Raw genomic sequence first — 26,582 nt, forward strand, 5'->3', positions numbered from 1 at the left:
TAGTACCTGTGTGAGTCAGTAAGTACCTGTGTGAGTCAGTAAGTACCTGTGTGAGTCAGGTACCTGTGTGAGTCAGTACCTGTGTGAGTCAGTAAGTACTTGTGTGAGTCAGTCCTGTGTGCGTCAGTACCTGTGTGCGTCAGTAAGTACCTGTGTGCGTCAGTAAGTACCTGTGTGAGTCAGTAGTACCTGTGTGAGTCAGTAAGTACCTGTGTGAGTCAGTAAGTACCTGTGTGAGTCAGTACCTGTGTGAGTCAGTACCTGTGTGAGTCAGTAGTACCTGTGTGAGTCAGTACCTGTGTGCGTCAGTACCTGTGTGCGTCAGTACCTGTGTGAGTCAGTACCTGTGTGAGTCAGTACCTGTGTGAGTCAGTACCTGTGTGAGTCAGTAAGTACCTGTGTGAGTCAGTAAGTACCTGTGTGAGTCAGTACCTGTGTGAGTCAGTAAGTACCTGTGTGAGTCAGTAGTACCTGTGTGAGTCAGTACCTGTGTGAGTCAGTACCTGTGTGAGTCAGTACCTGTGTGAGTCAGTAAGTACCTGTGTGAGTCAGTACCTGTGTGAGTCAGTACCTGTGTGCGTCAGTACCTGTGTGCGTCAGTAAGTACCTGTGTGAGTCAGTAGTACCTGTGTGAGTCAGTAAGTACCTGTGTGAGTCAGTAAGTACCTGTGTGAGTCAGTACCTGTGTGAGTCAGTACCTGTGTGAGTCAGTACCTGTGTGAGTCAGTACCTGTGTGAGTCAGTACCTGTGTGAGTCAGTACCTGTGTGAGTCAGTACCTGTGTGAGTCAGTAAGTACCTGTGTGAGTCAGTACCTGTGTGAGTCAGTACCTGTGTGAGTCAGTACCTGTGTGAGTCAGTAAGTACCTGTGTGAGTCAGTACCTGTGTGAGTCAGTACCTGTGTGAGTCAGTACCTGTGTGCGTCAGTACCTGTGTGAGTCAGTACCTGTGTGAGTCAGTACCTGTGTGAGTCAGTACCTGTGTGCGTCAGTACCTGTGTGAGTCAGTACCTGTGTGAGTCAGTACCTGTGTGAGTCAGTACCTGTGTGAGTCAGTACCTGTGTGAGTCAGTACCTGTGTGAGTCAGTACCTGTGTGAGTCAGTACCTGTGTGAGTCAGTACCTGTGTGAGTCAGTACCTGTGTGAGTCAGTACCTGTGTGAGTCAGTACCTGTGTGAGTCAGTAAGTACCTGTGTGAGTCAGTACCTGTGTGAGTCAGTAAGTACCTGTGTGAGTCAGTACCTGTGTGAGTCAGTACCTGTGTGAGTCAGTACCTGTGTGAGTCAGTACCTGTGTGAGTCAGTACCTGTGTGAGTCAGTACCTGTGTGCGTCAGTACCTGTGTGCGTCAGTACCTGTGTGAGTCAGTACCTGTGTGCGTCAGTACCTGTGTGCGTCAGTACCTGTGTGCGTCAGTACCTGTGTGCGTCAGTACCTGTGTGCGTCAGTACCTGTGTGAGTCAGTACCTGTGTGAGTCAGTACCTGTGTGAGTCAGTACCTGTGTGCGTCAGTACCTGTGTGAGTCAGTAAGTACCTGTGTGAGTCAGTACCTGTGTGAGTCAGTAAGTACCTGTGTGCGTCAGTACCTGTGTGAGTCAGTACCTGTGTGCGTCAGTCCTGTGTGCGTCAGTACCTGTGTGAGTCAGTACCTGTGTGAGTCAGTACCTGTGTGAGTCAGTACCTGTGTGAGTCAGTACCTGTGTGCGTCAGTACCTGTGTGCGTCAGTACCTGTGTGAGTCAGTAAGTACCTGTGTGAGTCAGTAAGTACCTGTGTGAGTCAGTAAGTACCTGTGTGAGTCAGTACCTGTGTGCGTCAGTACCTGTGTGAGTCAGTAAGTACCTGTGTGCGTCAGTACCTGTGTGAGTCAGTACCTGTGTGAGTCAGTACCTGTGTGAGTCAGTACCTGTGTGCGTCAGTACCTGTGTGCGTCAGTACCTGTGTGAGTCAGTAAGTACCTGTGTGAGTCAGTAAGTACCTGTGTGCGTCAGTACCTGTGTGAGTCAGTAAGTACCTGTGTGAGTCAGTAAGTACCTGTGTGAGTCAGTACCTGTGTGCGTCAGTACCTGTGTGAGTCAGTAAGTACCTGTGTGAGTCAGTAAGTACCTGTGTGAGTCAGTAAGTACCTGTGTGAGTCAGTACCTGTGTGAGTCAGTACCTGTGTGCGTCAGTACCTGTGTGAGTCAGTAAGTACCTGTGTGAGTCAGTAAGTACCTGTGTGAGTCAGTACCTGTGTGCGTCAGTACCTGTGTGAGTCAGTAAGTACCTGTGTGCGTCAGTACCTGTGTGCGTCAGTACCTGTGTGCGTCAGTACCTGTGTGAGTCAGTAAGTACCTGTGTGAGTCAGTAAGTACCTGTGTGAGTCAGTAAGTACCTGTGTGCGTCAGTACCTGTGTGAGTCAGTAAGTACCTGTGTGAGTCAGTAAGTACCTGTGTGAGTCAGTAAGTACCTGTGTGAGTCAGTACCTGTGTGCGTCAGTACCTGTGTGCGTCAGTACCTGTGTGAGTCAGTAAGTACCTGTGTGAGTCAGTAAGTACCTGTGTGAGTCAGTACCTGTGTGCGTCAGTACCTGTGTGAGTCAGTAAGTACCTGTGTGAGTCAGTAAGTACCTGTGTGAGTCAGTAAGTACCTGTGTGAGTCAGTACCTGTGTGCGTCAGTACCTGTGTGAGTCAGTAAGTACCTGTGTGAGTCAGTACCTGTGTGAGTCAGTAAGTACCTGTGTGCGTCAGTACCTGTGTGAGTCAGTACCTGTGTGAGTCAGTACCTGTGTGCGTCAGTACCTGTGTGCGTCAGTACCTGTGTGCGTCAGTACCTGTGTGAGTCAGTACCTGTGTGAGTCAGTACCTGTGTGAGTCAGTAAGTACCTGTGTGAGTCAGTAAGTACCTGTGTGAGTCAGTACCTGTGTGAGTCAGTACCTGTGTGCGTCAGTACCTGTGTGAGTCAGTAAGTACCTGTGTGAGTCAGTACCTGTGTGAGTCAGTACCTGTGTGAGTCAGTACCTGTGTGCGTCAGTACCTGTGTGCGTCAGTACCTGTGTGAGTCAGTACCTGTGTGCGTCAGTACCTGTGTGCGTCAGTACCTGTGTGCGTCAGTACCTGTGTGAGTCAGTACCTGTGTGCGTCAGTACCTGTGTGCGTCAGTACCTGTGTGAGTCAGTACCTGTGTGCGTCAGTACCTGTGTGCGTCAGTACCTGTGTGAGTCAGTAAGTACCTGTGTGAGTCAGTACCTGTGTGAGTCAGTACCTGTGTGAGTCAGTACCTGTGTGAGTCAGTAAGTACCTGTGTGAGTCAGTACCTGTGTGAGTCAGTACCTGTGTGAGTCAGTACCTGTGTGAGTCAGTACCTGTGTGCGTCAGTACCTGTGTGAGTCAGTAAGTACCTGTGTGAGTCAGTAAGTACCTGTGTGAGTCAGTACCTGTGTGAGTCAGTAAGTACCTGTGTGAGTCAGTACCTGTGTGAGTCAGTACCTGTGTGAGTCAGTACCTGTGTGAGTCAGTACCTGTGTGAGTCAGTAAGTACCTGTGTGAGTCAGTAAGTACCTGTGTGAGTCAGTACCTGTGTGAGTCAGTAAGTACCTGTGTGAGTCAGTACCTGTGTGAGTCAGTAAGTACCTGTGTGAGTCAGTACCTGTGTGAGTCAGTACCTGTGTGCGTCAGTACCTGTGTGAGTCAGTAAGTACCTGTGTGAGTCAGTAAGTACCTGTGTGAGTCAGTAAGTACCTGTGTGAGTCAGTACCTGTGTGAGTCAGTAAGTACCTGTGTGAGTAAGTACCTGTGTGTGTACTCACTGTAGGCACTGGAAATTGGTAAAAGTTACATAGAATAGGTAGAAACCTACCCTGGGAGTGTTTGATGGGGACAGTGTAGAGGGAGATTTACTCTGTATCTAACCCCGTGCTGTACCTGTCCTGGGGAGTGTTTGATGGGGACAGTGTAGAGGGAGATTTACTCTGTATCTAACCCCGTGCTGTACCTGTCCTGGGGAGTGTTTGATGGGGACAGTGTAGAGGGAGATTTACTCTGTATCTAACCCCCGTTTTTTTTTTATGTCGAGGGGGCCTTTATTCCTCAGGCCCCCTTTATATACACACTTATATTTTTAAAATAACTTTATTAAAACCAGGTAAATAAACAAAAACTCAAATTAAAATGCCATTCTTGGCGTCGACAATGCACTCCAGTCCCTGCAGTGCCCACCGGTCGCGGAAGGCCTCAAGCGTACCGGCGGACACCGCATGCTCCTTCTCCAGGGACACCCGGGCACGAACGTAACCGCGGAAGAGGGGCAGGCAATCGGGGAGGACAGACCCCCCGACGGCCCGCAACCTGGACCTGTGAATTGCCACCTTGGCCAGGCCCAGGAGCAGACCGACAAGGAGATACTCCTCCCGGCCCAAGCCCCTCCGCACCGGGTGGCCAAAGATCAGGAGCGTGGGACTGAAGTGCAGCCAGAATTTGAGGAGCAGCCCCTTCAGATACTCAAATAGGGGCTGCAACCTCGCACACTCCGTATAAATGTGGAACACGGACTCGTCCAGGCCGCAGAAAGTACAGGCGGCCTGGGAGTCCGTGAACCTACTTAAAAGCCTATTGCACGGGACTGCTCTGTGCAGCACCCTCCACCCCAGGTCCCCGATGTAAAGGGGGAAGACTCCCGCGTAGAGAGACCTCCATCGGGGTTTCCCCTCGCCGCCAGATGGCAACGCGGACCGCCAGGGCGTGTCCGGCCGGCTGACGAGGGCGAGGAAGTGGAGAGTGTGCAGGAGCAGCCCGTACAGGAAACCCCTCCGCGCCGATTGGAATGGCACGGAGGGCATTTCCGAGAGGCGGCTCGGGTTGTGCGGGACCGGCTCCCGAGGAGGGTTTCGGGGCCTGGGTCCGATGAGCAGTTCCGGCCGAGCGGGGGTCAGCTCGGCCAGGATCGCTCCGCACTCCCGAGCCCCCTCGCCACCCGCAGTGAAGGACGTCCCGGGGGTTTCGGCTACTCCTCCGCCCGCCAGACCGTCCCCGGAGTCGGCCGCCCGGACAGCCGAGGCGCTCTCCTCCGCCGGCGGGGGAGCGCCCTGACTGGAGGCGACCATGTTCCAGACTCGGAAAAGATCCCGGTAAAAGACAGGCAACTCCCTCAGAGAGGCGCGGCTAACGGACTCCACCGGGAGCTGCGTGTCGTCTTGAAGGCAGTGACACTGGCGGAAAAAATACGTCGCCAGCGCACACCATCTGGGAGGACGCTCGGCGTACAGGTATCTCTGCAGGGTCCGAAGGCGGAGAGTCACAGCCTGGGTGCGGACGCACACCAGCGACTGACCGCCCTCCTCGATCGGGAGACTCAGGACCGCGGCAGAGACCCAGTGTTTCCTCTTGCCCCAGAAGAAATCGACGAGTTTCTTCTGGATCTTGGTGGCAAATACAGGGGGCGGGGCCAAAGTGACCAACCGGTACCACAGCATGGAGGCCACCAGTTGGTTTATGACCAACGCTCGGCCCCTGTAGGAAAGCACTCGGAGCAGTCCTGTCCAGCGCCCCAGCCGAGCGGTGACATTCGCCTCCAACTCCTGCCAGTTTGCCGGCCAGGCTTCCTCAGCGGGGCTAAGGTGGACTCCCAGATAGAGGAGGTGCGTGGTGCTCCACGCAAAAGGTGTCATCTCCTCCGGCAGGGAGTCCACCCGCCACTGACCCACCAGGAGTTAGGAACATTTCTCCCAATTGATCCTCGCGGAGGACGCGGCAGAAAAGGTCTGCTGGCAGTCGCGCATCCTCCGCAAGTCAACGGGATCTGTGACTGCGAGGAGCACGTCGTCGGCGTAAGCCGTGAGGACGACCCGCATGGCCGGCTCGCGCAGAGCCAATCCCGTCAACCTCCTGCGAAGCAGGCACAGGAAGGGCTCCACGCAGATGGTATACAATTGGCCGGACATGGGGCACCCCTGACGCACTCCTCTCCCAAAGCGAAGGGGCGCCGTCAAAGACCCGTTAACTTTGACTAGACACTCTGCGGCGGCGTATAAAAGTCAGACCCGGGCCACGAAATGCGGCCCGAGTCCGAAAGCGCGCAGAGTCCCGAAAAGGTAATCGTGATCCACCCTGTCGAACGCCTTCTCCTGATCGAGGGAGAGAAAGGCGACCGACTGACTAGTCCTCTGGGAAAGATGGATCAGGTCCCGGACTAGGTGGATGTTGTCCTGGATGGACCGGCCCGGGACCGTGTAGGACTGGTCGGGGTGGATCATGTGGGCCAGCACGGAGCCCAGGCGGGTAGACATAGCCCGGGCAAAGATCTTATAATCCGTGCTGAGGAGGGAGACCGGACGCCAGTTTTTAAGCAGGCGGAGATCGCTCCTCTTCGGCAGCAGGACGATGACCGCCCTGCGCCACGAGAGGGGCATCTCCCCGGTCGCCAGGCTTTCCCCCAGGACCCGCGCGTAATCGTCCCCCAGGACGTCCCAGAACGCCCTGAGGAACTCCACGGTCAACCCATCCAGCCCTGGGGATTTGCCCCTCGAGAGCTGGTGGAGGGCGCCAGTCAGCTCCGCCAACGTGAGCGGAGCCTCCAATCCTTCGGCGCCCTCCGGGCTGACCTGCGGCAGGTCCTCCCACAAAACTCTGCGCGCATCCTCGCTGGACGGATCCGGAGAGAACAACGCACTGTAATACGTCCGGACCAGGAGGCCCATTCCCTCCGTATCCGTGATGGAGGATCCGTCGTCGGCCAGCAGCTCGACGAGCTGCTTACGGACCCTCCGCCATTTTTCCAGCGAGTAGAAGAAGGGAGAGGCGCGGTCCAAATCTTCCAGGATCTGGATCCGCGACCTCACGTACGCGCCTCGGGACCCTATGAGCTGCAGGTCCCTCAGCGCGCCCTTCTTCTCTTTGTACGCCTGCCACAGAGCTGGGTCCACGACGGCATGACCGAGGCGGGACTCCAAGTCGAGCACCTGCCTCTCAAGGCGCCCGATCTCGGCTTCCTGCCTCTTGGTCGACCCCTTCGCGTACTCCTGACAGAAGACGCGGATGTGAGTCTTGCCCACATCCCACCATAGCCTCAAGGAGGGGAAGCCCCCCTGCTTCCTTCTCCAGTCGGCCCAGAATCGACAGAACGAGTCCCGAAATCGCACGTCCTCCAGCAGCCGGTTGTTAAAGTGCCAGTACGCGGACCCCGCCCGCGTGCGGAGCGGAGTAAACTCCGCCCACACCAGTCGGTGGTCCGAGCACGGCACCAGCCGCATGGAGGCCGCCGAAACGCGGGAGACGTACGCCTGCGAAATGTAGAGGCGGTCGATTCGTGACCCCCCTCCTCCAGACCTCCACGTGAAGGCGCTGGAGTCGGGATGGAGATTCTGCCAGACGTCCACCAAGTTAAGGGAGCTGATCAGTCCCCTCAACTTCTCCACCGACGCTTGGCCGCACTGGGGACCGGAGCTATCCCCCACCTCGAGGGTGCAGTTAAAATCCCCCCCGAGGATGATGCACTCGCCGCTATCGATGGAGCTCAAGAGAGCGGACACTTCTTCAAAGAAGCGCGCTTGCAACGCGCTGGGCCTGGGCGCGTACACGTTCACAAAGTGGAGCGGCACGCTACCCAGGTGAACGGCGAGGTGGAGCAAGCGGCCCGGCACTAGCTCCTTGACCCCCAAGATCTCCGGCTGAAAAGTCGGGGCCAACAAGATAGCCATCCCACTAGAAATAGGGGTGAGGTGACTCATGTAGACCCCACCCTGCCACTCCAGGAGCCAGGTGGCTTCGTCTCCCGGAACGGTGTGGGTTTCCTGCAGAAAGCTCACCGCGTATCTCCCTTCCCTGAGGACTGAGAGATTGTGAAATCTGCGGTGAGACCCCCTGCTGCCGTTGATGTTGAGGCTGGCTATGGTTATCTTCATGTCAAAGGTAATTAAAACCCGTCACAAACACCTCACTGTGAGGAGGGAGTGGAAGTGCACCTGGCCCTCCACTCCCCAGGCAACCCATTGAGGAACACATTAAAACGGCGCCTCTCAACCAGTTTCACGTCCGCGCGCTTGCCCGCTATCTTAAGGGCGGCACGGACGGACTGGATGATCAGCGCCAGATTCGACCAACGGTCGAGGGCCAGCTGAACTTTATTGCGGCAACCTCTGCAAGCCGCGAGGAAATCCCGGAGTTCCGCCGTGGGGATGAGAGGAGATTCCGTGGGAGGCACGAGGGACTCCACCACCTCACTGGCGATGGAATCAAGATCATCCTCCGTACCCCGCACCGAATCCCCATCCTCCTCCGGGTCGTCACCGCCAGCGGCCGACACATCCACCACACACTGTGGGGCGGACGTCCCGGCCGCGCCAGCTGGTCCCGCCTCCGTCACGATCCCACCCCCAGGATCGATGGCGGAGGAGTCCTCTCTGGGTTCTATTGTGAAACTGGAGCCTGTAGGCACCAGCGGTTCAGGACCCCCCTCCACCTCCGTCCCCAGGCCAATGAGTGGTCCAGGGGAGACAGAAGTTCCGGACTCCGGGAAACCAGCCGGAGCCGAGACTGGAGGCGGCGAGAGGAGGCCATCTCCCGCTCCGCTAGCACCCACAGGCCCAGCAGATGGGGCAGCATTCTCAGTTATAACTGGGTCGGGGGTCTCCTGGTTGGTGGTGGACTCCGGCTGGGAGGCCCGACCCTCTGGGGCCTCGCCCTCCCCTTCATTCAGGACACCCGACCCAGTAGCAGTGGCAGAATGGGCGGCTTCCCCGGGCTCCCCCACCACAAGCAGGGCCCCACTTACTCCTTCAGGAGGGGCCTCATGTACCGGGGCCATCCCCTCCCCTCCATCCTGAGGAATAGGGAGCACCTGCCCGGACTTTGTAGCCTTGGTGGTGGCGGTAGGGGGCACCTGAGGACCAGAAACAGGAGGCAGCTCCCCTCCAACAGATGGGCCCTGCACCTCAGGGCCCTGTGTTATTTCTGTGGAGGGGTGCCTTCTCCTCTTTTTCGCACTTGGGCGCGGAGACTCAGAGACCTCCATGTCATCAGAGGCCTCCGCCTCCGCACCCGTTTTTCCCTTTTTAGTCACCCTGGGCCTGAGCCCAGCTCTGGGACAGGTGGATTCCATGGGAATGGGCTTTGGGCTGAGCTCAGGCTCAGGTTGAGTCAAAGTGTCCAGGGGACGCGCCTCTCGATGTTTATTTCTCCTCCGCGCCTTCCTTCCACTTGGACGGTCACCCCCCTCCCTGCCGGAGGCCGTGAAAACCACAGCCTCCGGTACCAACTGAATGGTATCTGGTGGTGGTGTAGGGGGGTGGGAGGAGGTGCGGCGTCGCCACCCTGGGCCGCCGAGTTGGAGTTGGCAGCCGGGAGGTTGGGGCAGTTCTTACGAACATGCCCCACCCCCTTACAGACATGGCACCGCACCCCGTCCAAGGTCCAGAAGACGCGGTAGGCCGTCCCCTGGAATTCTACATAAAAGTGGCCCTCTGTCACCTCCTCCCGCGCCAGCTGCATGAATAACTGGCGGCGGAAGGAGTACACGTGTCGGAGGCTGTTCTCCTGAAGACCAAGCGGGACTGGGGTGAGCCCCGTCTTTACCTCCCCCAGATGGTGCAGGTGGGGAAGGAGGAGCTCGCCAGGAATGAAGGGCGGGACATTGGATAGAATGAGCCTTTGCGCAGTGGCCTCCAGGGGGTCCACTGGCAGAAAGGTCCCGCCCACGGTGAGCCCCTTGCTCAGAGCCAGGGACACCGCCCGCTCGGTCTTCAGGAACAACACTGCCTTCCCATACATTTTAGAGGCTGCAACAATGGCCGAAGGGCCAACAACCTCGGCCATTGCTTTCACGCATGCCTCGATAGTCATGTTCGGGTGGACGTAGCTCTTGACCCCATGCTTCGATGTTAATAAAGCAAACGGTGACGGGGCAACAGGTGCAGCTGCAGCAGCCGCAGCAGCATATGAACGGGAAGGCCCCGCCACCGGCGAAGAGGGGCTTGCCATGGGGTCGCAGAGCTACGCCCACCCCCAAGAAACAAAGCACACGACAGTTTTCTTAAACACAAGCAATATGATGGGGGAGGGGGGGGGATGGGAATAGAGGAGGATAGGGCTGAAAAGGACAAGGAGAGGAGAGGATAGGTGGCCGAGTGATGGAAGAGAGAGAACAGCTGCGAGGATGTTACACTTCAATTGGTGGTTGGAGCACCTTCCTGCAGAGTCGACACTCCACTCTTCCAGTTAGGGGAGGGTTCTTCGCCCGGGTCGGTTAGAGCCGCCCGGTTCTCTCCCTTTTCTGTTGTTGTATAAGGATTTTCTTCAGCCGGGCAGCTCCAGCCGTCCCGAGCCACACAGTTGGGGGGTGGGGAGGGAGCCCCTTTTGTGCAGGATGGCAGATAAACACAAGAGCTAGTACAGGGGCTCCCTATAGAATTTGGCAGCCCCACCCCTGGATCTTCCGGTGCCTTCTCCCTCCCCCAACAGTCCAAACAACCAACAGTTCTCTGGTGCTCCAACACCCACCTCTCCAAAATGACTCTCAGGTCTTCGTAGTCTTGAAAAAGTGCAACAGTTCCACAGTAAATACAGCTGTCTACAGGCACCTCTCTGCAGCAACTCCACTCTCCTCTCTCCTCTCCAGTTGCAGCAACACAGGTGCAGCTGCTCCCCCTGATTGCAGGCAGGAAGTGCTTCCCAAATTGCTCAGCCAATCCCAGTGCTGTACCTGTCCTGGGAGTGTTTGATGGGGGACAGTGTAGAGGGAGCTTTACTCTGTATCTAACCCCCGTGCTGTACCTGTCCTGGGGAGTATTTGATGGGGGACAGTGTAGAGGGAGCTTTACTCTGTATCTAACCCCCGTGCTGTACCTGTCCTGGGAGTGTTTGATGGGGGACAGTGTAGAGGGAGCTTTCCTCTGTATCTAACCCCCGTGCTGTACCTGTCCTGTGAACACCACAAATCATTGTCCATTGTTTTTTGTTAAACTCCTGATAGCACCTGTGACGTCTGAGGGTCTGAGCGGCGAGCTGCATCCCAGAGATGAATTGCTGCGGTCACAATCTGGGCTCAGTCGTGAAGAGCAGACTGTCGGCACCGCTGTGTAACCGCTCGGACGAGAGAGTCAGTCGGAGGGGGAGTGAAGGGGGCCTTGGCGAGGGGGGCGGAGGGAGATTTACCAGAACGGTTCCAGGGATGAGGGACTTCAGTTAACGTGGAGAGACCGGGGGAAGCTGGGATTGTTCTCCTCAGAGCAGAGCAGGTTAAGGGGAGATTTAACAGAGGCGTTCAGAATCAGGAAGGGTTTTGATGGAGTAAGTCAGGAGAAACTCTTTCCCAGTGGTAGGAGGGTCGGTAACCAGAGGGACACAGATTTAAGATAATCGGGAAAAGAACCACAGGGGGAGAGGAGGAGAATGTTTTCGACTCAGTGAGTTGTTGTGATGTGGAACGCGCTGCCTGAAAGGGCGGTGGAAGCAGATTCAATAGTAACTTTCAAAAGGGGAATCGGAGAAATACTGGAAGGGGAGAAAATTACAGGGGTATGGGGGAAAGAGCGGCGGGGCGGTGGGGGGGAGTGGGGACTAATTGGACAGCTCTTTCAAAGAGCTGGCACGGGAACAGTGGGCCGAATGGCCTCTTCCTCCGGCGCTGTGTGATTCCAGGAGGTTTGGTGACGTCTGGCGTTGTGTTTTTTTTTTTGAACGGCCAGTTAACGGGACGGCAAGTGGCCCCCTGAGGGAGCTGAACATATCGTCGGCCGGCACGACGCGGTACAGGGTCCGCCACCTGCAGCCACAGTCCGTCTACAAGTTCCACCTGATGGGCCAGACGTCGGCAGGTCGGGGCAGAGCCGCGTCCAAGGAGATATTCACCAGCCGGGAGGGAGGTGAGTCACGTCTGGTTGGGAAGAGCCCGTGGAGGGAGGGAGGGGACTTGGCGTTTCTGCGTCCAGCCCCGGGCGGGGGGAGGAGGTCGAGCGATTCGAGCCAGGACGTCTGAAGGTCAGCCCGGGCTGCAGCTCTGCACATGGGCAAATCCCCGGGCGCCCGTCTCTCGGTGGCGGTGAGTTCCCTGGCCGGAGCGACAGGCGGCGGAGAATTGGAGCGCGGGCCGCTGGGCAATGAAGTGGCTTTTTTTCCCCCTAATGGTCCCCCCATCGGGCTGGGAGCCCCCGTCACCCCCGTCACCCCAGCCTCCTGTCATCCCACCAGTTTAATTTAACGGTTCTGTTATCCAGCTCTCCCTCGGAGATCACAGCACATGTCGCTGGGGACTGCAGATCACATCCGCGGTCTCTCGTCGCCTTCCACGTCCTCGCTCGCTCACGCAGCAGCGAGGGAGGAAACTGCTTTAGTTATTGCGCGGGCGCGTCGGAGTATTGGGGATGTCGGCTGTGTGGGTGACAGTGATCCTTTGGGCAGGATTTTGACCATAGGCTTTGGGACTCCGAGTCCGGACCGAATTGGCGGGGGGGCAGGGGGTTTAGCCCGGCCAGGGAGCATCGGTGAGCTATTCGACTGTGGAGGCGGCGCCCCCAGCCCCTTGGTTGACCGAACGATTTGCCTTGCTCTGATGTGGCACTGAGTCAGGCAGCCCGGGGCCATCAGGGCTCCCTGCGGGGCGGGGGGTGGGGGGCACGACGTGACTGATCTGCATCTTAACTCCCTCACTCAACCTACCAGAGGCTTCGATGGGATCATCCCTTAATCTTCTGCGCTCGATGGGATAAGCAATTGGAGGGCAATCTGGAGGGCAATTGGGGATGGGCGATAAGTGCTGGCCTTGAACAGCCCACGTTCCTGTGAATGAATTCAAAAAAAAAAATTTGACACCGAGCCACCTCAGGAGATATTCGTCCAGGTGATCGAGGGGGAGGTTTTAAAGGAGGAGAGAGAGAGTGGCCGGAATTGGAGGAGCGCAGAGATTTCGGAGGGTTGTGGGGGCTGGAGGAGGTTACAGAGACGGGGAGGGGGGGCAATGAGGCCGGGGAGGGATTTTGAGAACGAGGATGAGAAGTTTAAAATGGAGGCGTCGCTGGGCGTGGGCCGCTGTCTGTCAGCGAGCACGGGGAGGCGATGAGTGAATAGGACTTGGTACATTTTGGGAAACAGGGCAGCAGCATCTGGATGAGCTGAAATTTAAGGGGAGTGGATGTTGGGAGGCCGACCAGGAGGCCATGAAATAAACCCCCAGTGCTGTAGTTACATCAATCGTCCAGGAGTATTGGTGTGTCTCTAATTGAATACAGACTCTGTCATGCACAGTCTTGCTCTGACAGCCAATTTGCGCGCAGCAAGCTCCCACGAGCAGCAACGCGATAATGACCCAGATCGTCTGGTTTTCTTTTTAGTGACGCTGGTTGAGGGAAAATATCAGCCCCAGGACGCCGGGGAGAACTCGCCCCACCCCCAAACCCTGCTCGCCTTCTAATAGGGGCTGTGAGATCTTTTATGTCCACCTGCGAGCGCGAACAGGGTCTCCGGTTTAACGGCTCCTCTGACAGTACGGCACTCCCTCAGCACTGCCCCTCCGACAGCGCGGCCTGTCCGCTGTGGAGCGGGCATCACGGAGGGGGACCGCCCCTGCCCTAATATGATGCGCCAGCACTTTCTAGCGTTGCGCAGTGATCAGAACCAGGAACCCTGGCTGATTTTCCTTCTCTTCCCCCCCCCCCACCTCCCCCCCCCAAACCCAGGACCACTGAAACCAATGCCAGGTCTCATTTTGGGCAATGGGAGTGACTGTTTATTTGCGAGTCGGAACAAGCAGTGGGATGAAATAGCTGCTGTTTTCCCCTCTTTGTGGTCTGTGGTTACCACGTGAAACAATTTCTGTTCAGGTCACTAACAGGGTGAGGGTACTGGGCTTGAATTCCCCTGGTGAAGCCAGGATGAAGTAAATTAAATGCTCCTCTCCTTGTGCAGTGAAGGTCGATGGAGGAGGATGGGGTTCACAGGCGAACGAAGGTGCTGATTAGAGCTGGGGCCAGCCCAGCAATCTCTTCCCACCACGTCCGTGCCTTCCCATTTCTAAGCGCCTGATTTCTGTTGAATCCCACGTCTTAAGGAGGTCTGCGTTTCGCCAACCTCCCGCATGTCACGTTCTCCACATCGTCCACTCCACTTGTGTCTCTGGCTCCATCGCCACTCCGTGGGTCAGCTGTGGCTCGGAGGGTTGGTACCGAGGGGGCGCCGCACTGTCGGGGTGGGGGGGGGGGCGGGGGTGGGGGGGTCAGTACTGAGGGAGCTGTTTCTGGGAGCTTGCTGTGCGTAGATCGGCTGCCGTGTTTCCGAGCTTCTGTTGGCAGGGTAGGCGTTGCAAAGGTGCAATTAGCCTCGTCCTTGGGCGTGTGAAGCTGAGAGTCGAGACCCGTCCCGCCTGCCTCTAGACTGCCTGGCCTCTGCCCCTTGCAGCTTTGCATTAACGCTCTGCCCTCTGTCTGTTTAGAGCCCAGAGTCTTGAAAAATATCAGCTACGTTATGGGCGACACGCACACAAACATCACCTGGATCGGTCTGGAGGGCCACAGGGTGGCAGAGCTTCACGTCCAGTACATGGCCAAAGACGGTAAGTTCACCGAGACCATACACTCCGTCCGCTCGGCAATCGGTCTCCCTCCTGGCTGGTTCTGCCCCCCCACCGCTCCCCCCCCCCCACTGCCCCCACCCAATCCTGCCAACACTACCCGACTGAGGGGGTGGGCGCAGCCCCGTACGGTGTCCGTTTGGCTCAGTCGGGGGCGCTCTCGCTCCTGGGTCGGAAGCTTGTGGATTCAGGTTCCACTCGAGAGAACGGGCCCCATAAACCAGGCCGACGCACCCAGGGCTGAGGGGGCTCCGCACTGTCGGAGGGTCAGTATTGAGGGAGCAACGCGCTGTCGGAGGGTCAGTACCGAGGGAGTGCCGCGCTGTCGGAGGGTCAGTAGTGAGGGAGCGCTGCACAGTCGGAGGGTCAGTACTGAGGGAGCTCCGCGCTGTCGGAGGGTCAGTACTGAGGGAGCGCCGCACTGTCGGAGGGTCAGTACTGAGGGAGCGCCGCACTGTCGGAGGGTCAGTACTGAGGGAGCACCGCACTGTCGGAGGGTCAGTACTGAGGGAGTGATGCGCTGTCGGAGGGTCAGTACTGAGGGAGCGCCGCACTGTCGGAGGGTCAGTACTGAGGGAGCACCGTACTGTCGGAGGGTCAGTACTGAGGGAGCGCCGCACTGTCGGAGGGTCAGTACTGAGGGAGTGCCGCGCTGTCGGAGGGTCAGTACTGAGGGAGCTCCGCACTGTCGGAGGGGCTGCTTTGAAGAGCTGTGCTATGTACGAAGGTGCTGACGATAACTGTGCTGGGTTGTTTCCAGGTATGGGTGACTGGAAGGACTTGAAAGCAGTGAACTCCAGCCAGAATTTCTTCATGCTGGACGGTCTGCAACCTGGAACACCGTACCGGATTAAACTGTGGCAACTTGGGCGCTTCAAAAACGTCACCATTTGGGACAAGGAAGTGCAAACAATTGGACCAGGTCAGCCTGGGTCACGTGGTTTTAATGTTTATTTAATTGCTGGGTTTCCCAGTGTTTTCATCAAACACTCCCAGGACAGGTACAGCACGGGGGTTAGATACAGAGTAAAGCTCCCTCTACACTGTCCTCCATCAAACACTCCCAGGACAGGTACAGCACGGGGGTTAGATACAGAGTAAAGCTCCCTCTACACTGTCCCCATCAAACTCTCCCAGGCCAGGTACAGCACGGGGGTTAGATACAGAGTAAAGCTCCCTCTACACTGTCCCCCATCAAACTCTCCCAGGGCAGGTACAGCACGGGGGTTAGATATGGAGTAAAGCTCCTTCTACACTGTCCCCCATCAAACTCTCCCAGGACAGGTACAGCACGGGGGTTAGATACAGAGGAAAGCTCCCTCTACACTGTCCCCCATCAAACACTCCCCAGGACAGGTACAGCACGGGGGTTAGATACAGAGTAAAGCTCCCTCTGCACTGATCCCTGGAACAGATGTAGGTTGTGGGTGTGTGTGTGTGTGTGTTTTTTCCCGTGAGAATTTGGCCACCGAGCCATCAATTACAGCTGCTTCAAGGGTATTGCGGTCAGACCACTTCTGGCTGCCTCAGTCTGCCTGACCCATTTTTCAGATCTTAATGACTTCTGTCAGGCAAAATTAGCAGGAGCCGCAAACCTGTTACTGTGCTGAAGGTGAAAGAGAGAAATAAACGATAAAACAGGGGGGAGAGAAAAAGCAAATCAATATTGCTGTGGAAGGAGTCGCACATCAGAAGGGCAGGTCCCCAGGCAGCGCATATTCTCCACAAGCCCTGACTTTTGTGGATTATATAAATCAAGAGCGATTGAAAATCTCGCAGGTCGTTTGCTTGTGATGGGCATGTTAATATTTCCAGCGGATTAACGGGGATTGAAGGTTCAGCAAACCCGTGTAATTCAGCATCGATTCCGCCCTCGGGAGTACAGCAACAGGAGGCCCATTCAGCCCCCTCTCGAGCCTGTTACACAGGAACAGGAGGAGGCCCATTCAGCCCCCTCTCGAGCCTGTTACACAGGAACAGGAGGAGGCCCATTCAGCCCCCTCTCGAGCCTGTTACACAGGAACAGGAGGAGGCCCATTCAGCCCCTCTCTCGAGCCTGTTACACAGGAACAGGAGGAGGCCCATTCAGCCCCCTCTCGAGCCGGTTACACAGGAGCAGGAGGGAGGCCCATTCTGCCCCTCCTCGAGGCTGTTACACAGGAACAGGAGGAGGCCCATTCAGCCCCCTCTCGAGCCGGTTACACAGGAACAGGAGGAGGCCCATTCAGCCCCTCCTCGAGCCTGTTACACAGGAACAGGAGGAGGCCCATTCAGCCCCTCTCTCGAGCCTGTTACACAGGAACAGGAGGAGGCCCATTCAGCCCCCTCTCGAGCCGGTTACACAGGAGCAGGAGGGAGGCCCATTCTGCCCCTCCTCGAGGCTGTTACACAGGAACAGGAGGAGGCCCATTCAGCCCCCTCTCGAGCCGGTTACACAGGAACAGGAGGAGGCCCATTCAGCCCCTCCTCGAGCCTGTTACACAGGAACAGGAGGAGGCCCATTCAGCCCCTCTCTCGAGCCTGTTACACAGGAACAGGAGGAGGCCCATTCAGCCCCTCTCTCGAGCCTGTTACACAGGAACAGGAGGAGGCCCATTCAACCCCCTCTCGAGCCTGTTACACAGGAACAGGAGGAGGCCCATTCAACCCCTCTCTCTCTCGAGCCTGTTACACAGGAACAGGAGGAGGCCCATTCAGCCCCTCCTCGAGTCTGTTACACGGGAACAGGAGGAGGCCCATTCAGCCCCCTCTCGAGCCTGTTACACAGGAACAGGAGGAGGCCCATTCAGCCCCTCTCTCGAGCCTGTTACACAGGAACAGGAGGAGGCTCATTCAGCCCCTCTCTCGAGCCTGTTACACAGGAACAGGAGGAGGCCCATTCAACCCCCTCTCGAGCCTGTTACACAGGAACAGGAGGAGGCCCATTCAACCCCTCTCTCTCGAGCCTGTTACACAGGAACAGGAGGAGGCCCATTCAGCCCCCTCTCGAGCCGGTTACACAGGAACAGGAGGAGGCCCATTCAGCCCCTCTCTCGAGCCTGTTACACAGGAACAGGAGGAGGCCCATTCAGCCCCTCTCTCGAGCCTGTTACACAGGAACAGGAAGAGGCCCATTCAGCCCCTCTCGAGCCGGTTACACAGGAACAGGAGGAGGCCCATTCAGCCCCGTACATTACCCAAATGGCTGTTGGTTGTACATAGGTTCGATCGTTGCTGTTCAGCCATGAAGGACATCACACCCAAACCCATTCCAGGCTAATGTTTCAACTGCCTATCCCATAGAGACTGAGGCCAATTATATGCTCCCACCAACTAAGACAACACAGGCTTGGATACAGAGTAAAGCACAGTGGCACAGTGGTTAGCACCGCAGCCTCACAGCTCCAGCGACCCGGGTTCAATTCTGGGTACTGCCTGTGCGGAGTTTGCAAGTTCTCCCTGTGTCTGCGTGGGTTTCCGCCGGGTTCTCCGGTTTCCTCCCACATCCAAAGACTTGCAGGTTGATAGGTAAATTGGCCGTTGTAAATTGCCCCTAGTGCAGGGAGGTGGTAGGGAATATGGGATTACCGTAGGGTTAGTATAAATGAGTGGTTGTTGGTCGGCACAGACTCGGTGGGCCGAAGGGCCTGTTTCAGTGCTGTATCTCTAAATAAAAAAAATAAATACAGTGTCCCCCATCAAACACTCCCAGGACGGGTACAGCACGGGGGTTAGATACAGAGTAAAGCTCCCTCTACACTGTCACCATCAAACACTCCCAGGACAGGTACAGTACGGGGGTTAGATACAGAGTAAAGCTCCCTCTACACTGTCCCCATCAAACACTCCCAGGACAGGTACAGCACGAGGGTTAGATACAGAGTAAAGCTCCCTCTACACTGTCCCCATCAAACACTCCCCATGACAGGTACAGTACGGGGGTTAGATACAGAGTAAAGCTCCCTCTACACTGTCCCCCATCAAACACTCCCCAGGACAGGTACAACAGATTGATGAATATCAAATCTGCAGCTTACAAATTTCAGAAGCAGGCTCTCTCAAACTTCAGTCCCAGGATCAAATGGGCCTTTCCAATTGCAGTGTACAGAGTCGAGATTGAGAGTCAGAGACTCTCAAGAGTGTGAGGGGGAGGGAGCAATTCTTTTGTAATTGTCACACGCTGTTTAAATGTTTATGATCTACGTCTACCTCTTCGAGCCGAGGAGTACCTGCAGGAGCTAGATTCAGCAGACATGTCCCTACCTCCCATCACAGCATCGCTGAATAATTCTTCCCTTCACAATTAAACGGGATCGGAAAATAGAGACTGGGGTCACTGGGAATATACTGGGGGTCTCTCAGTGTCTGAGAGACTGGAGTCACTGGGAATATACTGGGGGTCTCTCAGTGTCTGAGAGACTGGAGTCACTGGGAATATACTGGGGGTCTCTGTGTCTGAGAGACTGGAGTCACTGGGAATATACTGGGGATCTCTCAATATCTGAGAGACTGGAGTCACTGGGGATGTACTGGGGGTCTCTCAGTGTCTGAGAGACTGGAGTCACTGGGAATATACTGGGGGTCTCTCACTGTCTGAGAGACTGGAGTCACTGGGAATATACTGGGGGTCTCTCAGTGTCTGAGAGACTGGAGTCACTGGGAATATACTGGGGGTCTCTCAGTGTCTGAGAGACTGGAGTCACTGGGAATATACTGGGGGTCTCTCACTGTCTGAGAGACTGGAGTCACTGGGAATATACTGGGGGTCTCTCAGTGTCTGAGAGACTGGAGTCACTGGGAATATACTGGGGGTCTCTCAGTGTCTGAGAGACTGGAGTCACTGGGAATATACTGGGGGTCTCTCAGTGTCTGAGAGACTGGAGTCACTGGGAATATACTGGGGGTCTCTCAGTGTCTGAGAGACTGGAGTCACTGGGGATGTACTGGGGGTCTCTCACTGTCTGAGAGACTGGAGTCACTGGGAATATACTGGGGGTCTCTCAATATCTGAGAGACTGGAGTCACTGGGAATATACTGGAGGTCTCTGTGTCTGAGAGACTGGTGTCACTGGGAATATACTGGGGGTCTCTGTGTCTGAGAGACTGGAGTCACTGGGAATATACTGGGGGTCTCTGTGTCTGAGAGACTGAGGTCACTGGGAATATACTGGGGGTCTCTGTGTCTGAGAGACTGGAGTCACTGGGAATTTACTGGGGGTCTCTCAGTGTCTGAGAGACTGGAGTCACTGGGAATATACTGGGGGTCTCTCAGTGTCTGAGAGACTGGAGTCACTGGGAATATACTGGGGGTCTCTCACTGTCTGAGAGACTGGAGTCACTGGGAATGTGCTGGGCGTCTCTCAGTGTCTGAGAGACTGGAGTCACTGGGAATATACTGGGGGTCTCTGTGTCTGAGAGACTGGGGTCACTGGGAATATACTGGGGGTCTCTCAGTGTCAGAGAGACTGGAGTCACTGGGAGTATACTGGGGATCTCTCAGTGTCTGAGAGACAGGGGTCATTGGGAATATAAAGAACAAAGAACAGTACAGCACAGGAACAGGCCATTCGGCCCTTCCAAGCCTGCGCCGATCTTGATGCCTGCCTAAACTAAAACCTTCTGCACTTCCGGGATCCGTATCCCTCTATTCCCATCCTATTCCTGTATTTGTCAAGATGCCTCTTAAACGTCTCTATGGTACCTGCTTCCACCACCTTCCCCGGCAACAAGTTCCAGGCACTCACCACCCTCTGTGTAAAGAACTTGCCTCGCACATCCCCTCTAAATTTACCCCTCTCACCTTAAACCTATGTCCCCTAGTAACTGACTCTTCCACCCTGGGAAGAAGCTTCTGACTATCCACTCTGTCCATGCCGCTTATAACTTTGTAAACCTCTATCATGTCGCCCCTCCACCTCCGTCGTTCCAGTGAAAACAATCCGAGTTTATCCAACCTCTCCTCATAGCTAATGCCCTCCAGACCAGGCAACATCCTGGTAAACCTCTTCTGTACCCTCTCCAAAGCCTCCACGTCCTTCTGGTAGTGTGGCGACCAGAATTGCACGCAATATTCTAAGTGTGGCCTAACTAAAGTTCTGTACAGCTGCAACATGACTTGCCTATTTTTATACCCTATGCCCCGACCGATGAAGGCAAGCATGCCGTATGCCTTCTTGACTACCTTATCCACCTGCGTTGCCACTTTCAGTGACCTGTGGACCTGTACGCCCAGATCTCTCTGCCTGTCAATACTCCTGAGGGTTCTGCCATTTACTGTATACTTCCCACCTGCAATAGACCTTCCAAAATGCATTACCTCACATTTGTCCAAACTAAACTCCATCTGCCATTTCTCTGCCCAAGTCTCCAACCGATCTATATCCTGCTGTATCCTCTGACAATCCTCATCACTGTCCGCAACTCCACCAACCTTTGTGTCGTCCACAAACTTACTAATCAGACCAGCTACATTTTCCACCAAATCATTTATATATACTACAAACAGCAAAGGTCCCAGCACTGATCCCTGCGGAACACCACTAGTCACATCCCTCCATTCAGAAAAGCACCCTTCCACTGCTACGCTCTGTCTTCTATGACCGAGCCAGTTCTGTATCCATCTTGCCAGCTCCCCTCTGATCCCATGTGACTTCACCTTTTGTATCAGTCTGCCATGAGGGACCTTGTCAAAGGCTTTAGTGAAGTCCATATAGATAACATCCACTGCCCTTCCTTCATCAATCATCTTTGTCACTTCCTCAAAAAACTCAATCAAATTAGTGAGACACGACCTCCTCTTCACAAAACCATGCTGCCTCTTGTTAATAAGTCCATTTGTTTCCAAATGGGAGTAAATCCTGTCCCGAAGAATCCTCTCTAATAATTTCCCTACCACTGACGTAAGGCTCACCGGCCTATAATTTCCTGGATTATCCTTGCTACCCTTCTTAAACAAAGGAACAACATTGGCTATTCTCCAGTCCTCTGGGACCTCACCTGTAGCCAATGAGGATGCAAAGCTTTCTGTCAAGGCCCCAGCAATTTCTTCCCTTGCCTCCCTCAGTATTCTGGGGTAGATCCCATCAGGCCCTGGGGACTTATCTACCTTAATGCTTTGCAAGACACCCAACACCACCTCCTTTTTGATAATGAGATTACTGAGACTATCTGCACTCCCTTCCCTAGGCTCATCATCCACCAAGTCCTTCTCCTTGGTGAATACTGATGCAAAGTACTCATTTAGTACCTCGCCCATTTTCTCTGGCTCCACACATAGATTCCCATCTCTGTCCTTGAGTGGGCCAACCCTTTCCATGGTTACCCTCTTGCTCTTTATATACGTATAAAAAGCCTTGGGATTTTCCTTAATCCTGTTTGCCAATGACTTTTCATGACCCCTTTTAGCCCTTCCTACCGTCTTTATATTCCTCAAGGGATTCGTCTGTTCCTAGCCTTCCAGCTCTTACGAATGCTTCCTTTTTCTTTTTGACGAGGCTCACAATATCCCGTGTTATCCAAGGTTCCCGAAACTTGCCAAACTTATCCTTCTTCCTCACAGGAACATGCTGGTCCTGGATTCTAATCAACTGACGTTTGAAAGACTCCCACATGTCAGATGTTGATTTATCCTCAAACAGCCGCCCCCAATCTAAATTCTTCAGTTCCTGCCTAATATTGTTATAATTAGCCTTCCCCCAATTTAGCACCTTCATCCGAGGACTACTCTTATCCTTATCCACAAGTACCTTAAAACTTATGGAATTATGGTCACTGTTCCCGAAATGCTCCCCTACTGAAACTTCGACCACCTGGCCGGGCTCATTCCCCAATACCAGGTCCAGTACGGCCCCATCCCTAGTTGGCCTATCTACGTATTGTTTCAAGAAGCCCTCTTGGATGCTCCTTACAAATTCTGCCCATCCAAGCCCCTAGCACTAAGTGAGTCTCAGTCAATATAGGGGAAGTTAAAATCACCCACCACTACAACCCTGTTACCTTTACATCTTTCCAAAATCTGTCTACATATCTGCTCCTCTACCTCCCGCTGGCTGTTGGGAGGCCTGTAGTAAACCCCCAACATCGTGACTGCACCCTTCCTATTCCTGAGCACCACCCATATTGCCTCGCTGCATGACCCCTCCGAGGTGTCCTCCCGCAGTACAGCTGTGATATTCTCCTTAACCAGTAATGCAACTCCCCCACCCCTTTTACATCCCCCTCTATCCCGCCTGAAGCTTCTCAATCCCGGAACATTTAGCTGCCAATCCTGCCCTTCCCTCAACCAAGTCTCTGTAATAGCAACAACATCATAGTTCCAAAGTACTAATCCAAGCTCTAAGTTCATCTGCCTTACCTGTTATACTTCTTGCATTGAAACAAATGCACTTCAGACCACCAGTCCCGCTGTTCTCCGCAACATCTCCCTGCCTGCTCTTCCTCTTAGTCTTACTGGCCTTATTTACTAGTTCCCCTTCATTTATTTCACTTGCTGACCTACTGCTCTGGTTCCCACCCCCCTGCCACACTAGTTTAAACCCTCCCGAGTGACGCTAGCAAACCTCGCAGCCAGGATATTTGTGCCCCTCCAGTTTAGATGCAACCCGTCCTTCTTGTACAGGTCCCATCTGTCCCTGAAGAGATCCCAATGGTCCAGATATCTGAAAGCCTCCCTTCTACACCAGCTGTTCAGCCACGTGTTTAGCTGCACTATCTTCCTATTTCTAGCCTCACTGGCACGTGGCACAGGAGGTAATCCCAAGATTACAACCCTAGAGGTCCTGTCTTTTAACTTTCTACCTAACTCCCTAAACTCCCCCTGCAGGACCTCATCACTCTTCCTGCCTATGTCGTTGGTACCGATGTGTACCACAACCTCTTGCTGTTCACCCTCCCCCTTCAGAATGCCCCCTGTCCGTTCAGAGACATCCTTGACCCTGGCACCAGGGAGGCAACATACCTTCCTGGAGTCTCTTTCACGTCCACCAGAAGCGCCTATCTGTGCCCCTGACTATAGAGTCCTCTATAACTATTGCTCTTCTGCGCTTTGTCCCTCCCTGCTGAACAACAGTGCCAGCCGTGGTGCCACTGCTCTGGCTGCTGCTGTTTTCCCCTGATAGGCCATCTCCCCCCCCCCCCCCAACAGTATCCAAAACGGTATACTTGTTAGAGAGGGGGATAGCCACAGGGGATTCCTGCACTGACTGCCTGCCCCTTCTAGCGGTCACCCATCTATCTGCCTGCACCTTGGGTGTAACCACTTCTCTAAAACTCCTGTCTATGACGCTTTCTGCCACCTGCATGCTCCTAAGTGCATCCAGTTGCCGCTCCAACCGATCCATGCGGTCTGTGAGGAGCTGCAACTGGGTACACTTCCTGCAGATGTAGTCCTCCGGAACGCTGGAAGCGTCACGGACTTCCCACATCTCACAGGTGAAGCACTTCACCCCTCGAACTGTCATTTCTAGCACTAATTAGTTAATTAATATAAAATAAATAAATACTTATTAAAGCCTTACTAAATTGTTATAATTAACTATATGGTCCCTAGTGCTAGATTGCTACTATAAATATTAAATGCTAACTAAATACAGTAATCTCCCTTTGGTTTAGTTACTCTACTTATGAATTAGTTAATTAGTGGGGGTTAATTCTGGGGGTCTCTCCGTGTCTGAGAGACAGGAGTCACTGGTAATATACTGGGGGGTACTTTTCCGAACACTTCCGACCTGGACCTCCATCAATAATGTGATTTCTGGTGATCCTGTGGGTCCTTCGCTACCTCTGCAAGCTTCGAGTCTCAAAACAGGTTCAAGTCTTCATAGCCTTTTGCTGTCTATCTTCAGAGAGCAGGCATTTGCTCTCTCTCTCGCTCTCTCTCGCTCTCTCTCGCTCTCTCTCGCTCTCTCTCGCTCTCGCTCTCGCTCTCGCTCTCTCTCGCTCTCTCTCGCTCTCGCTCTCGCTCTCTCTCTCGCTCTCTCTCTCGCTCTCGCTCGCTCTCGCTCTCGCGCTCTCGCGCTCTCTCCAGCCCCTGACGCCGGGTAACTTCTCTTGTAGCTTGCCTTGAGGCCGCATCCCACTGGGTTCTCTTCTTACAGCCTGTTTGACTTCAGAAGGTCGGTTAAATATATTATTGTTCTGCTACAAAATGCAGAGGCCAGACGTGTGGGTCCACAAAATCACTTGGTCCTTTCCATTGTCCCTGGGTGTTAGCACCAGCATGGTGTATTTGCATTTTCCCAATTACTGCCTCCTTGTTTTATGATCCAACTCTGGGAGGGCGAAACCCATTGTTCTTCAAGTGTTCGTGCCGGGGCTTCTCTTTTTCCTGAAGACCATCTTTGATCAGTGTTCTCTGTTGACCTGGTAACCTTTCGCAGCGTGAAGGTGAGGTCACCTGACTTTCTGGACTCCATCTTGAACTTCCGGTTAGTCTGTGCCGCCGTGTGTGTGTGGCCGTGCCTTCGGCTGCCTGGGGCGCTAAGCGCTGGCATTCCCTCCCTAAACCTCTCTACCTCTCTCTCGCCTCCTTCAAGATGTTCCTTAAAGCCGACCTCTTTGACCGAGCTTTTGGTCCTCATGTGGCTCGGGGTCAAATTCTGTTTCGTAATGCTCCTGTGATGCACCTTGGGGACGTTTTGCTACATTGAAGGTGATATAGCAATGCAGGTTGTTCTTTGGCACAGCGGGATAGTGATCAGGAGTGGGAATGTGATTGGATCTCCCACTGATGCTCGTTGACTGACTCGCAAATGAAGACCGGGGCCTTGGCAAGGATGGTGCTCAGGGAATCCCATCCCTACCAGACAGGAGACAGTGGTGCCCAGGGAAATCTGTCTCTACTGGGGGGCGGGGTGGGGGGAGAAATATTTTTTTAAAACTCAATCAGGCTGGTAGAGGCGAGGGAGAGACGCAGATCCCAGTGATACCCAGACACAACATAACTCTGTCTTAACTGTCCCCTAAGTGTCTGATCCCCCAGGGTGTCACCACACAGTTTGGAGGTTGAGGGGACCCGCAGTGCTGGGGTCATGGCGAAAACATGAGTTAGAGTCAGAGGTAGAACAGGGAGTGTTGCTTCCGACAGAGCGAGGGCACGAGGGTAGGTTGGAGGGTTTAAACTAAATTGGCAGAGGGGATGGGCACCAGCAGATAGAAGTAGAAAAGAGGAATAAGGTACATAAAGGAGTGAGTGTGTTGGATAGTACTAGAGAAGGGAGTAACACTGTATTAGATAGGAGCAGACCGAGAAGGACTAGGAGGAATACAAAGTCAGGTTTGCAATGCATGTATGTAAACACAGAAAGAATGGTGAATGAGGCTGGTCAGTGACAAACACAAATAGTGTATGGGAATACGATGTAGTGGCATCAGGGAGCTCAGCACAGCAGCTTTGTGATTGTTCAGTTCTTTTTTTTTTTAATGGCACTGTCAGTTTCACAGCTGACAGGTGCTGACGTCGGGAACAGCAGCTTCCCAACCTCGGACAGATTTGGGGTTTCTCGGCAGGCTTTGAAAAACAAGTCAGAACCCGCCAGAAAAAGGGGGACAGAGAGAGAGAGAGAGAGAGAGGGTGGGACAGAGAGATGGGGGGACGAAGAGAGTGGGGTGGACAGAGAGAGGGGGGCAACACCGAGCGAGAGAAGAGGGTGACACACACAGAGAGGGAGGGGGGGGTGGCCAGAGAGAGCGAGGGCGGGGGGCAGAGATGGGGGGGGGCGGACAGAATGAGAGAGAGAGAGGGGGTGGACAGAGAGAGAAAGAGAGAGGCAGACAGAGAGAGAAAGAGAGGGGTGAGCACGGGGTGGAACAAAGAAAGAGAGGAGCACAGAGTGGGGGGGACAGATAGCGAGAGAGGGGGGACAGAGAGTGTGAGCAAGGGGGGGCGGCAGAGAGAGCGAACGTGAGGGGGGGGACAGAGAGAGAGAGTGTGAGGGGGAGACAAAGAGAGAGAGAGTGAGAGAGGGGGGACAGAAAGAGAGAGGGGGGGACAGAGAGAGAGTGGGCAGAATGACAGAGAGAGGGTGGGACAGTGAGAGAGGAAGAGGGGCGACAGAGAGAGATGGAGGGGAA

General features: G+C 54.7%; 1 protein-coding gene across 1 annotated transcript in view; it reads left to right on the forward strand.

The window, feature by feature from the left end:
* Nucleotides 1–26,582, forward strand: part of LOC137360350 (neural cell adhesion molecule L1-like) — a 68,127-nt gene that overhangs the window by 32,554 nt on the left and 8,991 nt on the right. The window contains exons 14-16 of the mRNA XM_068025788.1: nucleotides 11,659–11,835; nucleotides 14,397–14,516; nucleotides 15,295–15,456. Coding sequence (XP_067881889.1) covers nucleotides 11,659–11,835; nucleotides 14,397–14,516; nucleotides 15,295–15,456 — 459 coding nt within the window. The remainder of the gene's footprint in view (nucleotides 1–11,658; nucleotides 11,836–14,396; nucleotides 14,517–15,294; nucleotides 15,457–26,582) is intronic.

Source organism: Heterodontus francisci, unplaced genomic scaffold, assembly GCF_036365525.1.
Source record: "Heterodontus francisci isolate sHetFra1 unplaced genomic scaffold, sHetFra1.hap1 HAP1_SCAFFOLD_878, whole genome shotgun sequence".
Lineage (NCBI taxonomy): Eukaryota > Metazoa > Chordata > Chondrichthyes > Heterodontiformes > Heterodontidae > Heterodontus > Heterodontus francisci.